Source organism: Dichomitus squalens (assembly GCF_000275845.1).
Source record: "Dichomitus squalens LYAD-421 SS1 unplaced genomic scaffold DICSQscaffold_32, whole genome shotgun sequence".
In the NCBI taxonomy this organism is placed as follows: Eukaryota; Fungi; Basidiomycota; class Agaricomycetes; order Polyporales; family Polyporaceae; genus Dichomitus; species Dichomitus squalens.
In genome coordinates, this window is record NW_006766914.1 from 207,602 (window position 1) to 223,712 (window position 16,111).

Consider the following 16,111-nt stretch of genomic DNA (forward strand, 5'->3'; position numbering starts at 1 on the left):
AGGGCCTGTTCGGCAAAGAGTTGGAGTTAGAGTTACCGGCATTTCATGCCCAAATATAGTAATAATATCTCGGTTTTCAATCTCGAGAAAACTCGAGTTACTCGGGCGAGTGCATGCGTTCGGATGCCTCCCAGTAACTCCGGGCGGTTGTTATCAGCTCAGGTCATAACTTATCTCGAGGCTCTACCCCTTTGGCAGCCTGCTTGATTCTCTCTCTATAGAGTATTGGGATGGCTACCATGACCGGCGTAGATTGTGATCAGACATCCGAGACCATCCTACTTGAGGGATTAGGGCAGGCTACTACCAAGGCCCGTCCAGTCAAAACAATGACAGTTACTGCTATAATAGCCTGTCTTCGGCGCTCTATTTGAGCCTGATGGATAGCTTGGTGAATCTAGACAGCTGCTCTTGTGTGGACCATGGTGAAGCAGGGATGAAGCAGAGCCCATCTAATAAGCCATAGCTATTGGTATACTAGATACATGTACAAGTTCAGGGCGCTTGTCTCCTCCGGACTTCACGGGTACTCCGCCCCTGTAACTCTAACTCGCGCAGAAATCCTCGGAAATGCCGCCACGTGACAAAATGCCGGTGACTCGTAACTCCAACTCTTTGCCGAACAGGCCCTTAATTTCCTTGACTCGTGCGGTCAGAGTTCAGCCAAGGAAAATATACTGCATGTTTGTGCTTGCAGGGTGTCGGTGGATTTGAACATGCAGGACCCGATGAACAAGAGTACATCTTATTCTGCATGACGTCAGACTGTATGGCTTCACGGTTGTTAGGATACTGTACGTCGAACGAATCCGAACGTCGACGCAAACCGTATGACATCATTTACTAACACAATAGGGAAACGGGTGGTTGTACACAGTACTGTTATTGCCCAGTGTATGTATTCGGTCTCTTTAACCACTACGTCTACCATCTCTATCCCGTCGTATGCTGGCCGTTCGCCTCTAGGGTTCTCAGACTCTATTGCTGCTGCAGTAAGTATGAGCCATTTTTTCTCCATCCACACCGATTCATCCAACGACTCGTACTTGCGACGAGTTCTCTGCGCAGCAGTGACAAATGGAGTCTTAACACACATTCACGGCTATCATCAGGTTGCATCTCGGCCTTCATAGTCTGAAGTGAAGCCTGAAGCCCTTCACGCCGCGAAGGCTATGTGCTCAGCAACCTCTGCATATGCGCAATTCTCCGTCGACACCGCGTTGGTCGAGTTTCCAGGAAAGGGAAGGCGGCTGTTGCCGACGCAGGGAACAGGAGAGACGGTGAGCATCTGACATGCGCCCCACGGCCGTCTTTGTACTCGCCCTTCCCTCGGTGTCCCCTTCTCGCCCCCTCGCCCGCCGATATCTCATCATCCCAGTGATTCAGCCGAGCATCATCTCCCGTAAGGCGCATCGATAGCCCACTTCTTCCTGGGACCGCCGTGCCCGCGTTAGGGCCGTCCGTGCAGCGAATCTACCGCCCACAGGCCCTCCATAGCTGAGAATGGTGCAGGGACACACAGCGCCGTAAGCGTGATGCATTCCTGATACGGAGATTCAGATGACACCGACAGTCGACAAGCTCCGGAGTGACCGCCAGACGTCCGAACGGGAATGGTATATAATTTCCCCCTGAGGCGGAAGCCTTGCAGTCCACACCCTCCCAGCTACCCAGCGTCTCCGTCTGCTACTTCTTCCACACCTGTTATACCTGGAGCCGTCGAGAAGATGACCACGGTTTCAAAGGAGAGTGACGTCGATGTTCTCATCATTGGTGCAGGCCCTGCGGGGCTCATGTGTGCGAACGCCCTCGCGATGGCGGGCGTGAACGTCCGCATAGTCGACCAAAGGTCAGCATGAGTGCACATACGGACCCAGCACTGTCTCACGGGAATTCCAGGCCAGCAAAAGTTCCTGCTGGGCAAGCAGACGGCATACAGCCACGCACAATCGAGGTGTTTCAGGTGAGTCGGCCGCTGCGATCTCTCGACTTTGGTGTTCACTTTATCTGCAGAGCTATGGCCTTGGCGAACGGCTACTCAGAGAAGGCAACCAGATGCATATGGCTGTACGTGACCGTCTAACTGCGCAGCTCTCACTAAGCTCACGTTGTACCGCAGGCCTTCTACAATCCCAGTCCGTCTGGTGGCATCGAGGTGCGTCGGAACATATCCAGTAGTCCTCCATCCACCTGACAATGAAAATGGACTAGCGTACGAGTCGAGCACCGGACGTCAACGCTCCTAGCGCGCGCTATCCCTTCGAGGTCGGTTCAAGAAAACCTCAATGCTTGCATCCAACAATCTGCTGAATCACATGCTTCCCAGGTCACACTACATCAGGGCGCCATAGAGTCGATCTTCCTGGACTCGATGAAGGCGCACGGCGTAGTTGTGGAGCGCCCTATCGTACCGACCTCCCTTGAGCTCTCGGAGTCCGAGGAGGAGCTGAAAGACCCTAATGCGCGTCCCGTGAAGGTTTGATATCCCTTCGACCATACATGAAGGGGGCTGATGTTGTCCTGCACATTGATATGCGGTGTTAGGTCGTCCTGAAGTACCTCGACCCACCAGCTGACGCGGGCGACTCGGAGATCGTCAACGCCAAGTTTGTCCTAGGCGCGGACGGTGCGTCTCCCGTACAGACGCAGCCGCGATCTATGTACGCGTACGCTGACGCGCGGGTGCGTCTCCCGAAACAGGTGCGCACTCCTGGGTGCGCAAGACGCTCGGCATCACACTTGACGGCGAGCAGACGGACTACATCTGGGGCGTCGTCGACATGGTCCCCGACACGGACTTCCCCGACATCCGCTCTAAGTCCGCCGTGCACTCGCACAACGGCTCGTGCATGGTCATCCCGCGCGAGGGCGACCTCGTCCGGCTCTACATCCAGCTCGCGGACCGCGACGTCGTCGACCCCGTCACTGGGCGCGTGGACAAGAGCCGGATGGGCCCCGAGAGGCTGATCGAGGTCGCGAAGAAGTCGTTCGCGCCGTACAGGATCGACAACGCCGAGGGGCACTTTGACTGGTGGACGTTGTATATCAGTGAGTGTACGCACCTTAGGGGCCGTTCTGTGGTGCTGATGGCGCGGGACAGTCGGGCAGAGAGTTGCGGCGCAGTTTTCGGTGCACGAGCGGGTGTTCATCGCTGGAGATGCTTGCCATACGCACTCGCCGAAAGCGGGCCAGGGCATGAACGCGAGCATGAACGACACGCACAACTTGGCCTGGAAGCTCACGCATGTCCTCCGCGGGTGGGCGGACATCTCCCTCCTGAAGACTGTCAGTAGTACGACCATGTGCGGGGACGCCGTCTGACATCTGGACTGTCGCAGTACGAGCTGGAGCGTCGGAAGTACGCGCAAGATTTAATCAACTTCGACAAGCAGTTCTCCAAGCTCTTCTCTGGCAAGCCTCGCACTGAGGCGAGCCAGGATGGTGTCACCCATGAAGAGTTCCTCGAGTGCGTATCTACACCCCGACGCTCGTATATGCGACCTCACGTTGCGCTTCAGAGCGTTCCAGACCTTTGGCCTTTTTACGAGCGGCATAGGCGTGCACTACGAATCCTCTCCAATCACCGCGGACCACTATCAATCCGTCGCCACCAAGCTGATCGTTGGCGAGCGTCTCGTCCCGCACGACTTCATCCGCGCTGCGGACGCGCGCCCGTACAACATTCAGGACCTTTTACCTTCGGACGCCCGCTTCAAGGTCCTCGTCTTCGTGGGCAACACCCCCGACAAAGCACAGGCGGCGCGCGTGCAGGCGTTGGCGGACTGGATGGTGCGGCCGGACAGGTTCCTGGTGAGGTTTGGGAAGGGAGACAGTGCGAAGGTGTTCGACATCTGGTCCATCAGCTCAGCCAAGAAGCGGGACGTGAACTACATCGGTACGTTGCATCCGAATGTCCTACGATGTCGGCCTCCCATGCTGAACTGTGGCTGCAGACCTCCCTCCTCTGTTCCGGCCACATTGGTCTCATGTTCTGCTCGACGACACGGACATGTACGCGCGCGTTGGGGGCGGGGGCTACGATGCGTACGGCATCGACAAGCAGGAGGGCGCGATCGTCATCGTGCGCCCCGACGGCTATGTGGGTATGGTTGCCCCTTATGAGCGCGTCAAGGATGTGGATGCATACTTCGCCTCGTTCATGACACATGCGTAGCATTAGGGAGGGATTACTAGCAATTAGGGGTTTCTAATGGCTTCTAATGGCTTTCTGGATGCGTGTATCGAAGTGTAGTATTAGTCATTGTATACCATTCTCTTCCTGGAGTAGTCTGGGGTGGGTGCGTTGCTTATGCCTGCCTCACCCTGTGTTCATTGAGGACGAGACACCTTGGCCAAAATCGCGGCCAGTGTCTGGCGCGTGAGGAAGGCCTCTAGGCGCCACCCGTGGGTTATCCATTCTCTTGCAACATCCCGTCATGTCTGTGATATTCCTCGACCCCCGGCAAACCCTCTGAGTACAAGGTCGCAGCTGCTCATTCATGACTTATTCCGTCGTTTTACCATCTTCGTCTGGAGTCTCTCCACTCTGTCGTATTCATGAGCTAGCGAGCCCGATCCAGTACCTCTGCAGTATCTACACCCCTTTCGCGGAGCACGCCCGAATGACTGAAGCATTGACAAGAACGTATCATGCCTCAATGCCGATGACAATGGTCAGGTCGCGCTGAACGCGCTGCACACGGACGAACTCGCGCGACTTACGCGATCCACTGGCTCAGTGGACTGTCTATACTTGCGAAGCCGTCTTGTAGCAGAAGGCTAGAACCCGCTATCGTGCGATGGATATACTGTATGTGAGTTCCCCTCAGTGCTCTTAAGAGGCTGTAATCACTGCTCTGAGATTGTTACTCGAAAATAGAGGAGGAAGCGGGGACGGGGACCCTGGGTCATGTATTTGCCCCACATTCTTTCACGCAGGCCACACTCGCGATCATGCACGCACATGTGATGGTCGATGAACGACGCAATCCAGGTTCAACGCGTTTTATAGTCGAGCAGCATGCGGCAGCGTCAGCAGACTTTCTTCAACTTCACATTGCACCCTAACTGACGTACAGACCCCAGAATTATAGCATGCAAGCTGGAGGCCATTTTGAGGCATCCTACGATGCTTGAGGTTCAAACTAACTAAAACGTAGCCACCCCTTCAGCACGATTTAGTCTCATCAAGCCTTCCGCCTCAGCTCGGGGTTCGCCATGTACTCTACCATCCCCTGATAGGTATCTTCAGGACGCGCATCTGGTCTGACGGTAACCGGGACGGTTGGCTCGACAATGCCCGCAACGAGGTTTGCGGCGTTCGTTCTCTTCTCCCATGCCGCTACGGCAGCCTCCTGCCCCTCCACGCTCGTCCCGCTGTTGATCGCGTCCGCGAGGACCATACCGAGCTCCAGGGCATCGAGCATTGCCAGGTTGGCACCCGCGCCTCAATTGGGCTCATAAACTGTGCCGCGTCACCGAGGATCGTCACGCCCGAGACGTGCTTCCACTTGTGGTCGAGCGGCATGTGGTACCTCGATGAGCTTGCGGAGGCTCGCCGCCTATTCCTTGAACCTCTCGAGTACGGCCTTGCGCGCCTTGGCGGGGTCACTCGGGAGCCTCCAGTCGGCCGGCCCAGAGAACCAGATGTACGTGCGGATGCGGCCGTCGCATTTGCACTGCGAGGCAAGCACCCTTTAGCCTCCTATCACTCCCATGCGGCCGTCGCCCACCATGCTGATGATGTCTTGCAGCTTTGAAATATTCGCAGCCTCCGGTGCGATGGAGATCTCGGTCCCGGTGACACCGTGATATAGTACCAATGAACGGCGGAAGAGGCGAGCGGACGGACGCGCGATTTGGCGCCGTCGGCCCCGACGAGGATGTCGACAACGGCGGTGTCGCCGTGCACGAACGTCAGCTCGCGCTCGCCGTTGCCGAGGTCGAGATGCCAGAGCTTGATATGTAGTGTTTACCGGGATCGTGTCGAGGAGGATCTTGCGCGGGACAGATCGATCGATCTCGGGGCGGACGTTCTTCGGATCCTTGTCTTCGTCGGCATCCTTGGCGAAGAGGAGGTTGCCGGTCGTATGCGTGGCAAGCGTCGGCCTCGGGGCGAGAGTTGCCCACCAAGGCCTCGAGGCCGTTCTCGCGTAGTGCGCGCTGGTCGGTTTCGTATCCAAGGTCCAGCATGCCTCCGAGGTGAGCGCGAGAGTCTGCGCTCGTCTCCCGTTCGTACAAGGTGCATGGGATGCTGCGACTGTGGAGAGTGAGGGCGAGTACGAGGCCGTCAGGCCCTCTACCGATGATTTCCATGCGAAGGTAGGTCGTCGTGGTCATTCCTGCTGGAGCTGCTTCAGACGGTTGTTTGTATTGTGTTGACGTACCTTTTCGCGATAAAATCACTGTTGAGGAGTCTAGTTGCGTCCCGCCAGAGGCGCTTGATGCCTGATGTCGTAGAGGGCTTATAACCTCGCATTGTTCGGCTTTCGCTGGCGTACGAAATTCATCGGCTCCTACTTTCTGCACATGAGCTCGCCGAAAGGATGCATAGCGTACAAGAAGCACTCTACTCACATGACGCCAAGGGCGGGGACCATGTAACCTCGTATGCGTGCGGATGGTTCGGATTTCCCTACAACGCTCCTACGTACTCACAGTAGCCAGCGGGGATGGACCCGCTGAAGTATGTGCCGGACAGGAGACGTAGTCCTCGGATACCAGCAATCCGTTATCACATCATGGGGTTAACAGAAATGTGGGATATCGGGCTTTGGAGGTGTGACGTCTCCCTTCCCCGTGAGGAGAGGAATTTCATCCTGTGCAGAGAAAGGGAGGTTTGACACCTCTATGGTGAAGTCTCGTTTATTCGATATTGCTGAATAGAATCTGCAGAGCCCATGCGGAAGACGGTCAATAATCTACAGTATAATGTGCAGCATAAAGTCCGTTTCAGTGGGCAGCCTGAGCACGCATTCCAGACAGAGACAATATGAAGTGACTAATATTTCCGATCCAGACCTATCAAGCCTTCCGCCTCACCGCGGAGTCACCCATACCCTTGAACATCGACTGAAGCATGCTCGCAGGGTCTTCCGTGCTCGTCCAAGCCTGGACGTTGGTATTGGCAATGACAGCGAGATGATTCGCTGCCTCCATTCTCTTCTCCTCCCATGCCGCTACGGCAGCCTCCCGCCCCTCCACGCTCTTCCCGCTGTTGATTGCATCCTCAAGGGCAATCCCGAGCTCCAGCGCATCAAGCATCGCCAGATTGACACCTGCACCCGCGGCTGGGCTCATGAGATGCGCTGCATCCCCAAGGATCGTCACGCCCGAGACGTGGTCGAGCGGCAAGCGGTACACGGAGCGTTGGTAGATCGCGTTGTCGTCGCAGTACTCGATGAGCCTGCGGAGGCTGGGTGCCCGGTTCTTGAATATCTCGAGCAAGACCTTGCGCGCCTCGGCTGGCTCGTTCAGGAGCTTCCAGTCCTCGGGACCGGCAAGCCATGCGTAGGTGCGTATGCGGCCGTCGCCGTTGACCTGTGAGCCGAACACCTTCCCGTCCCCGAAGGGCCACATACTGCCGGCGCCGACCATATTGACGGTGTCCTGCAGCTCAGGCTTCTTCGTGTCCTCCGGTGGGATGGAGATCTCGACCCCTGCGACGCCGTGGTATATCAGGACGGCCGATGAGACGAGCGGACGGACACGTGAGTTCGCGCCATCGGCGCCGACGAGGATGTCGACGGTGGCGGTAGAGCCGTTCGTGAACTTGAGCTCGCGCTCGCCGTTCCCGAGCTCACGCACGGATGCCAGCTCGTGGCCCCATTTCATGGTGTCGGCGGGGATGGCGTCAAGCAGGATCCTTCGCAGCACCGGGCGGTCGATCTCGGGGCGAAGGTCGAGAGGGTCCTGGTTCGGGTCGGCATCCTTGGCAAAGAGGAGGTTGCCTGCGGAATCGTATGTGCGGAATGTGTCCGCATCGGGGCGAGAGACGCGCACGAAGACCTTGCCGAGGCCGTTCTCGCGTAGGGCGCGTTGAGCGCTGTCGTACCCGACGTCGAGGATGCCTCCGAGGTGGGCGCGAGCCTCCTGGTCCGTCTCGCGCTCGTAGACGGTGTATGAGATGCCGCGGCGGTGGAGCGTGAGGGCGAGGGTGAGGCCGCAGGGGCCTCCGCCGATGATTGCGATGCGAGGATGGATTGTGGTAGCCATTCTCGTTGAAGCTGCTGTAGACGTTCGAGATTCAAGTCTGACATGTTAACACTGTACCCAGGTCGAAGTACCTTCGTCGACTGTTCAGTAGTGAAGATGCGTTGGCAGGAGGTGATTGGTGACTATGTACCCACAGGGCTTTTAATGTCGACTCGATCGGCATCCTGGACATGGACTGGTGTACGAAGGACATCGGCTCCTGCGGGGTGTACTCGCCCAATGAATGAATGGCATAGATATCCAGGCCTTCCTCGACAGAAGCCTTGCCAAGGTGTTCCTCCAACCGCGATGATCGCAGGATTCGGTTTGTTCCCTGCTGGGAAGAGAACGTTTCCTGGCATGGCTTTGAGAAGTAGCCTGCAGTCAGATGGATGCGCGCCAATCACGATGCCGATTAGCCACTTGTGTTATCAGATAAGACAAGATAAGATCACTATCCATTTCTCACCGACGGCCGCCGTTACGCACGAGCCGACTCGGAGGCGACGCGTAGTCGGACAGACTCAGGCCGCCGCGCTCAGCAGCTGCCATCGTATGTCGGTGTATTTCCTGGGATGCACGTCAGTCTGTTTCTCCGCTGGTCCGCCGATGCTAGGAAAGTGACGAGAACCTGGGGGCTCAAGTAAGGAGACTGACAGCTGATTGCGGGTGGTCAGACAGCTCAGATAGACGGATGCCGCGATCTAGCCCAAACACGTACATGGGAGAGAACTGTAACAGGCTGCATTAGTACACCTGCACGTATAGTTCGATATTACCTTGCACACCGTTTTCTGAAGCAGTCATTCTGGGCGTCGTGGTCGCGAAGTGCAGTTGAACTGCATTGTGCATTGTGCAACTTGCCACAGATTTCGCCGGGCCGGCATCACCCGCAACCGCGTTCATGGGCGCCTCGTACACATTTTCTCTCGTCTTGCGAACTCCCTCCCGTCATGTCCATCGTACCTCGACCTTTGATAAATCCCTTCGGGCTCGTCCTCGTCGTTGAATGACCCTCTCACTTATCGCTCCGCCATCTTCGAAGCTTCCTTCCGTCCGCAGCATACACGAGCGCCCACTCGAGGTGCTAGCGAGCCTTGTCGAGTACCTTCGCACCATTTACAACCCTCCCGTCCGTGGGACTCGTCGCATCGACCGCAAGGCTCTCAAGCGATCTTCTACTCTTTGTACTGGCGACGACGGAAAGGCAGCGCTAGAAGCGCTCCGCGCAGACGAGTTCGAGCGGGCGTATGCCGTCCGCTGGCTCAATGGACTCGTCTGCCAAGCCTCTCTACTTTCCGACCCACTCGAAGACAGCGCGGTCAGTGGGGACTCATACAATGTCGAGGACAAGGTCGACACTCTAATTCATTCGGCCACGGCTCTCATCGCGGTTTGCGCAGGGTCCGCCGCCCTCAGGACCCTTACCCGCCAGTACGCTTTCTACGCGCCTTCCCTCGAAGCGGACGTCGACATCAGCTTAACGGACCTCTCTATCTCTGTCGATGCCGACTCAGCGACTGTCGGGACGCAGACCTGGGGTAGTGCGTGTCTCATGGCGGAGATGCTGGTGGAGGAGCCGGGCAAGTTCGGCTTGACAGACGAGGTGCTGAGTCGCGCCGAGGGGGTGCGGGTACTAGAGCTCGGGGCGGGGACTGGGCTGGTCAGCCTTGCCGCGGCGAAGTACTTGTCTATGCGCGGGGTGAAAGCCACCGTTGTCGCGTCGGACTACCATCCTGCTGTGCTCAGCAACTTGGCGCACAACATCGCAGCAAACTTCCCTCCCCCTTCACCTGCATCGGCGGATGTCTCGTTATGTGCACACGCGCTCGACTGGTCGAAGTTCTCCCTTCCCGGGACGGCGCACCATCATACCGCGGAGCCGCCTTTTGATACGCCGTTCGACGTGATCCTGGGTGCGGACATAATCTACGAGCTCACGCATGCGTTGTGGATCCGCGATACCGTTGCAGCCCTCCTCCCTCCCTCGCGATCGGCTCCGGCACATGCACCAGCTCCTCGCTTTCACCTCATCATTCCCCTCCGTCCAACGCATACATCCGAGTCGCACATGGTCGAAGAGGTCTTCCTTCCAGCCAGTATCGGTTCTGCTCGTCCCTCGTCCGAGTTGGCGCTATGCGTGTTGGAGAAAGAGACCATTCTGTGCGAAGTGGAGGATGCGCGTCGCTCGGAGGTGGAGTATGTTCGTTATGTGATTGGGTGGGCCTAGTGAAGTTGGCTGGAATGGTCCAGATGTTTTCATAGTTTTCGTGTGGGCCATGGGTTGATGATGATAGAACTAGATGCATGCATAGACCTGATAGGCCATAGACAGGCTAGACTGAGGTATGTATCTTCTCGGTGATAGATGTCTTCCTGATGTGTCGCTGTGATGCCTTGCCTACTTGTAGCTATCAAGCGTATTATCGGTAATGTTATTCTGCGTCGCAGAGTACTTACAACTCACCAGTATTATTCTACGCTCGGTGAGTGTTCAGTCATCCTAGGACCGCTCTAGGTGCACCTTGCATGGATCAGTCGCATGCCAATATGTCACTGTCATGATGCGATGTATTATAAACGAGTCAAATATTACAAGTAAGTGTTACGATCCTTTTTGCTCTGAGAGCTTTCTTAGTCGACCTCACTGTTGCTGTCATCCTATTCGTGCCCGAAGAACGAGTGAACGCCTCAAACAATTCGATGCCTTGCTCGAATACGACCGATCCGTTATGGGTCGCAGTTGAGACTTGCGAGGAGGCCATATTCATCGCTCGGAGATTGGCGGACTGAAGATGGGAATAGGGGGAGATCGCTCACATGGGCGACAAGCTCGGCAGCTTTCACGAAGACATGGTCACCGCTCTTACTGTCAGCGAGGTTGCCTCCGCGTCAAGTCGAGTATCTCTATCGCCGCATGATCAGTGCGAGGCGCTCGCTGGAGTGGGGCCCGATAGCACAATCACCAACTCGAACGTTCTACTAATGCGATGCATCCAGCGGTCCGCGACACATCGCAGGAAAATCAAGAGCCTGGAATTGGGACTCCGGGAAGAATAACTGCTGCGGAATGTTCAGGGTGAAGATTACACAGTATTCTATAATGGTGATGCACAGTATGCCGTAGGAGCGCTGGAAATGCGATGCAAACCTTCTGCAGGGCGTGAATCGGACTCATACTCACCCGTACTATCAGGTCCGTGTGGGACCCGTTGAAGGTCAGTGTAATCTGGGTCTCCCTCGGCCATTGTCCAAATCGTTCCCCGGGAGGCCTCGTTAACAGTACTTTCCCCCTCTTTAGCAGATTCGCCGTACCCAATGCTCCCGCCGATCGAGCCTATAACTCTTGCAAATGACAGGGTACCTGATCCGGCGTCTGAGGTCGTGCTGTAGCCCTGCCGGCTTCGCGTATCCAGGTACAGCGTGCGCTCGCTGGTTTCTTGTAGGTCGAGCAGAAACCGAGAGATCAATACGCTCGATATCCTGTCATGTGGTGTAAGAGCTTCCGGTAAAGACGACGAAGAGTGGACGGCGTACGGTTCTGCGAAGGCTGTGATCATGCTAGTGTTGATTCCATCTGGATTCGAATAACCCTGCAAGTGCGACATTGAGCGAGTATTGGCATTAGTGCTGCGGTGAGGCGCACCACGAGAGTGAGAGATAGATGGGCTATATGGAGAGCCAACATGACTCTGCAATTCGAAGTTAGCGCGATAAGGGCATCGACGTTCAACCAACACATACAAGAAGTATCCAGTGCCTGGGAGACGCCACAAGAGGATTGGTGGTGAGACGATGGCGGGGATAATAGTAGATAAGAGCTCACCGTTGACGAGCATGACGTACGACAGAGTCCGCTTTCCGAAGAACATCCCTCTCGCACCTCTCCGGTAAGTTGTCCACCATGTTGTTGCAAGGACAGTGATGTCTGCAAGTATGAGACTCCCACGAGACACGCTCACAACTAAAAGGAGCTAATGAATGTGAATCACCGCCAGATCATCATAGGGTGTACGTACACCTATACGGGTATCAGCAGTCACCATGAAGCATGACATGCCAAGTTGCTTACACAGTAGACTGCAAAAGCGTGACGGGGGCTGTCGATGCCATTCCACACCCATAGAGGGGATCCACAAGGCCAGTCACTCGCATGATACCATAGTACGCGGCCTGTTGTCGCAGATTCAAATTAAAGAAAGGAGAGGGAAGAATTTAAGGGTTCGTCTGACCATGTTCACCAGGAAAGGAGCAACGGACAACAGGCCGACCGCGCATGTAAGAAGCCAGCTCCCGCTTAATGCAAGCACCCGCAGGGCAGAAAAGGCTAGAGAAACTGACTGTGAGTGACAGGAGGCGTTGTGCTGTGCAGCGACATACCTCCCCAAATGAGATACTGGAGTTCATCGAAGATCACATAAGCCTTGATGAAGTCGGCGCAGCTTCATTTGGAGAGCGTCAGAAAATTGGCGTCGCGGGTCATTCATTCGAGATAGGCCCATACCTCTAAGACAGGTGAGTCAAAAGAATCTTAGGAACCGAATCATTGCTCACCGTGCTTGACGTGATGTAGCCTTCGACGATTATAGAAGCCCTCAGAGCGAGCGTGAGGTACCGGTTGAGGAGGAACAGAATGCCAGCCCCCGTGAGCTGTCTTCTCCAAAATAAGTCCACCTCGAGGCTGAGTGTTATGGTGTACTCGTAGGTGACGAATGCTACCATCATGAGGCAAGGTTAGTCCCATGCTGATGGTATTCAAACATAGGCGCATACCGAGCAAGGCATCGTTGCAATAGTTCCCATTAATGCTTCAGTCACGATCGTTGTTCTTTGTATCAGAGGTTGAACCCGATCGCAATCTACGAATGCAAGACTTACATGCTCTCGATCATGGATATGATTCCGGCGGAGGAATCTGCCATGCTTGATTGGCACTTTGGGTCGAGGAGAAGTCTGACGGAGGGGCGGCAGTAGCATTGATCCAGGATGACCCTGAAGTACTCGCTCGTTTTATAATTGACGGTCAATAATGCCACGTGCAGTGACTTAGCACTATGTCCATGTCCGGGTGAGACCGAGATGTGTCGAAGGAGGTCATAAAGAAAGGAAGAGATGGCGCCTAGAACCCGCCATCATTAGCGCTCAGCGGAATGCCGGTCCATCGGAGCGCCCCAGGCCTCAACTGGCCGAAACTCGACTAGTCTCGAGAACACTGCTTCAATCTCAGTATTTGGAGTGGTCTATGCAGTCTGTCCGAAGGACGGTTCGATAGTATGCGTAATGCAGGTGAGTCGAATAGTTACAGTTACACATGGAGTACGTCTCATACCGACACGTTACCTTCGACTTGGAAACCCATAGGACCTATCGAACAGTATTTCAATGTGTACACTCGCACAGGTCTTTGCAGCTGGGTAATGCTTGCCGCGCGATATGAATCGTACGCGGGAGCTCCACTCTGTCTTACAGACAAGCCTACTCTATTTGCGGCCCTTGAGAAAGTGGTGCGCTGTCACGCGGCCCTCCATGCTCGCCTACCTCCTCTGAGTGAATCTCCAAGGTGGACGCACATCTCGTCTGTAGAATTGAACGAGGTGGTCCACTTTATTGAGGAGGATCACAGTGACCTACAAGAGATCATAGAAGACTGCTTTGACCACGACATGGATATCTCCGAGGACAAGCCGCGCTGGAGACTGCTCGTCCTGCGCGACGGCACTCTTGTGTTCTTGTGGGACCATTCCATCGGGGACGGGCAGAGTGGCCTCGCGTTCCATCGTGCGCTCCTCGATGCGCTCAACAGTGTACCAGAGCTGCCCGCCAGCCACTCGGGTGTCATCACTCCACTGCCTTCGGACCTCGCGCTCCCGACATCCCTAGAGGACGCGGCTGGGCGTCAGATATCAGTACCGATCCCCATGCTCGTCCGCGTCCTCGCGGAGGAGTACCTTCCCTTCCTCTTTGCCCGTAAGAACGCTGCAACATGGACGGGCAATCCCGTTCCTTTAGAGCCTAGTCTCCATACGCAAGTTCGCATCCTCCACTACTCACCCTCCGACACGTATACGCTTCTCCGAGCAGCACGGGCGCGCCGAGCGACACTCACTGGTACACTTCACACACTCGCCCTCGTCGTCCTTTCGCGGCTCATCCGTGCGCTCCTTAATGGCGAGGAGCGGAAGTTCAAGGCCATCGCGACCTTCATCCCTATCTCGATGCGCCGGCATACGGGCACGCACGCAACGGAGATATGTGTACAGGTCACGCACTACGAGGGACATCAGCCCATGCTTCTCCCGGACACGGGCGACTTCCCGTGGGATGTCGCGGCCGAGTTCACCGGGACTCTTCAGCGTGCCATCGTTTGCGCGGGGCCTGTCACCGGGATGCTGAAGTACCTCTTCGGGCGGTATGAGGAGTACTTGGAGGGTCACCTCGGGAAAAAGCGCGGGTCAGGGCTGGAACTATCGAACCTCGGTCCGTTCCCTGGCTCCCCTTCTTCCGGGACCACGGATCTGGAGAAGAGCGACGATGGAGCGGGCGATTCCACAGAAGTGCTTGCGGCACGATGGAAGATCAAGGAGATGACGTTTGCTCAAGCGGAGGTGCTGGGATCAGCGCTCAAGTTGAACGTTGTCGGGTCACCGGAAGGTGGGCTGGGGATGACGGTTTCCTGGGGCACGAGCGCGGTGGACAAGGAGCTGGCCGAGGCGTTTGTTGTGGGGCTGCACGACGGGCTTAGGGCATTGATCATAGCGGCTTCGGACTTGGAAACACGGGACTGATACCTTTATAGACGGGCATGGGTATCTAGAGGCACCGGTACGCTACTATTAGAACGAATCTGGTATAGAAGCAGGACAGGGACACATTCTCAGGCCTCGCTGATTGTTGGGAAGTGGGATCGCTCGCCTCGTGATGCTTGCCTATCCTCGCTCCATCCACTGACAAAAATGCATCCCATCGAGCAGTCCGAGGGTCAGAGTAGCTGGTGCTGTCTGCACGGTTACAGGCGCAGAGTGTGCATCCGTTTGTGAATCAATATTGAGGACGGGACCATGGGTATAAGAGCATTCACTTCACTAGTAGTAATTACTGGGTCGGGTCGACTGGTAGACTGCTGTCCTCGTGGCGCTCGCCATCTATGGAACTGATCGTGGATCCCAAGGAGTCGATGAAACTGCCGAAGCGAAGCGTGCTCGAAGTCGCGACCACGTCGGTATATGGGGGGCTATCGGAGTCCTGGTCCAGGACCGCGCGGCGATTGACCAATTGAAGGTCGAACAGAAATCGGGTGATGAGGACGCTTGTGATGCTGCAAGTGAAAATGAGTAAGGTGAAAGGAGATACATCATTGAGGAAAAGTGCGTACGGCTCGGAAAAGATCGTGACCTCACTGACGTTGAGCACCTGCAGGGATATCAGTCAAATAAATTTTTCGCTCCTTATAGTTATAGTAAAACGCGAATTATTTCGCCCAAATGTTATAGTGGCCCCTCCAAATATTTGAGAGGGTTGGAGAGATGCCCCTCCCAGATATTTGAGGCGATCCCCAAATAGTTGGGATGTATGTAGGGAGCAAGGGGAGGAGGGTACTCCCCTTCCACCAAATATTTGCCAAATATTTAGAGTCAGCATTATATAGGAAGGACCATGCTCTGCGTGCGCCGTGGGTCCCCCTTGTGATTACTCCAAATATTTGGTATATAATTCACCCGAATATTCTCCATTTGGTACGGTAGCATGCCCTGTAACGTGAGTGCTCATTCTGGCTTATCTATTACATGCTCGACTATATCTACTGCGGGCAGACGACAAGAGAGCGTGACCGCACACCGGACACCGTGCGTCGTGCACCATATTGAACAAACGATCGCGATTGACAACGAGCAACACTGATAGGAGATGCACCTTCCAG

The 16,111-nt window shown here is 55.7% G+C and overlaps 7 protein-coding genes across 7 annotated transcripts; 3 read left to right on the forward strand and 4 right to left on the reverse strand.

Moving 5' to 3' along the window:
- Positions 1–1,727: 1,727 nt before the first annotated feature.
- Positions 1,728–4,174, forward strand: DICSQDRAFT_65759 (uncharacterized protein; the record flags this gene model as incomplete). Its single annotated transcript, XM_007368143.1, has 12 exons — positions 1,728–1,849; positions 1,900–1,963; positions 2,014–2,067; positions 2,120–2,155; positions 2,212–2,265; positions 2,327–2,476; positions 2,545–2,626; positions 2,701–3,048; positions 3,101–3,285; positions 3,339–3,466; positions 3,519–3,895; positions 3,954–4,174. 12 exons carry the CDS (start codon positions 1,728–1,730, stop codon positions 4,172–4,174), a joined length of 1,821 nt encoding a protein of 606 aa, XP_007368205.1.
- A 1,012-nt stretch (positions 4,175–5,186) lies between these two features.
- DICSQDRAFT_172407 (uncharacterized protein) lies at positions 5,187–5,426 on the reverse strand (the record flags this gene model as incomplete). The annotated part of the gene is made up of 2 exons (XM_007368144.1): positions 5,187–5,234; positions 5,271–5,426. The coding sequence occupies 2 exons, from the start codon at positions 5,424–5,426 to the stop codon at positions 5,187–5,189; spliced, it is 204 nt and encodes a 67-aa protein (XP_007368206.1).
- A 1,436-nt stretch (positions 5,427–6,862) lies between these two features.
- On the reverse strand, positions 6,863–8,994 carry DICSQDRAFT_109321 (oxidoreductase). The gene is made up of 4 exons (XM_007368145.1): positions 8,982–8,994; positions 8,915–8,925; positions 8,825–8,852; positions 6,863–8,763 (listed from the first exon to the last, which is right to left on the reverse strand). Exon 4 carries the CDS (start codon positions 8,212–8,214, stop codon positions 7,024–7,026), a length of 1,191 nt encoding a protein of 396 aa, XP_007368207.1. The 5' UTR covers positions 8,215–8,763; positions 8,825–8,852; positions 8,915–8,925; positions 8,982–8,994; the 3' UTR covers positions 6,863–7,023.
- A 202-nt stretch (positions 8,995–9,196) lies between these two features.
- DICSQDRAFT_162633 (uncharacterized protein) lies at positions 9,197–11,253 on the forward strand (the record flags this gene model as incomplete). Its single annotated transcript, XM_007368146.1, has 3 exons — positions 9,197–10,396; positions 10,605–10,679; positions 10,999–11,253. The coding sequence occupies exons 1-3, from the start codon at positions 9,203–9,205 to the stop codon at positions 11,251–11,253; spliced, it is 1,524 nt and encodes a 507-aa protein (XP_007368208.1). The 5' UTR covers positions 9,197–9,202.
- Positions 11,254–12,672: 1,419 nt separating this feature from the next.
- On the reverse strand, positions 12,673–13,115 carry DICSQDRAFT_172411 (uncharacterized protein; the record flags this gene model as incomplete). Its single annotated transcript, XM_007368147.1, has 4 exons — positions 12,673–12,699; positions 12,748–12,908; positions 12,967–13,001; positions 13,072–13,115. The coding sequence occupies 4 exons, from the start codon at positions 13,113–13,115 to the stop codon at positions 12,673–12,675; spliced, it is 267 nt and encodes an 88-aa protein (XP_007368209.1).
- A 435-nt stretch (positions 13,116–13,550) lies between these two features.
- On the forward strand, positions 13,551–15,073 carry DICSQDRAFT_89813 (uncharacterized protein). Its single transcript, XM_007368148.1, has one exon. It carries the CDS (start codon positions 13,611–13,613, stop codon positions 14,976–14,978), a length of 1,368 nt encoding a protein of 455 aa, XP_007368210.1. The 5' UTR covers positions 13,551–13,610; the 3' UTR covers positions 14,979–15,073.
- A 212-nt stretch (positions 15,074–15,285) lies between these two features.
- On the reverse strand, positions 15,286–16,053 carry DICSQDRAFT_172413 (uncharacterized protein; the record flags this gene model as incomplete). Its single annotated transcript, XM_007368149.1, has 3 exons — positions 15,286–15,508; positions 15,566–15,603; positions 16,030–16,053. The coding sequence occupies 3 exons, from the start codon at positions 16,051–16,053 to the stop codon at positions 15,286–15,288; spliced, it is 285 nt and encodes a 94-aa protein (XP_007368211.1).
- Positions 16,054–16,111: the final 58 nt, after the last annotated feature.

Excerpts from the sequence above, each read along its gene's own strand:
- DICSQDRAFT_89813 (XM_007368148.1), top strand. The coding sequence starts at position 13,611 with ATGCTTGCCGCGCGATATGAATCGTACGCGGGAGCTCCACTCTGTCTT.
- DICSQDRAFT_109321 (XM_007368145.1), bottom strand. The coding sequence starts at position 8,214 with ATGGCTACCACAATCCATCCTCGCATCGCAATCATCGGCGGAGGCCCC.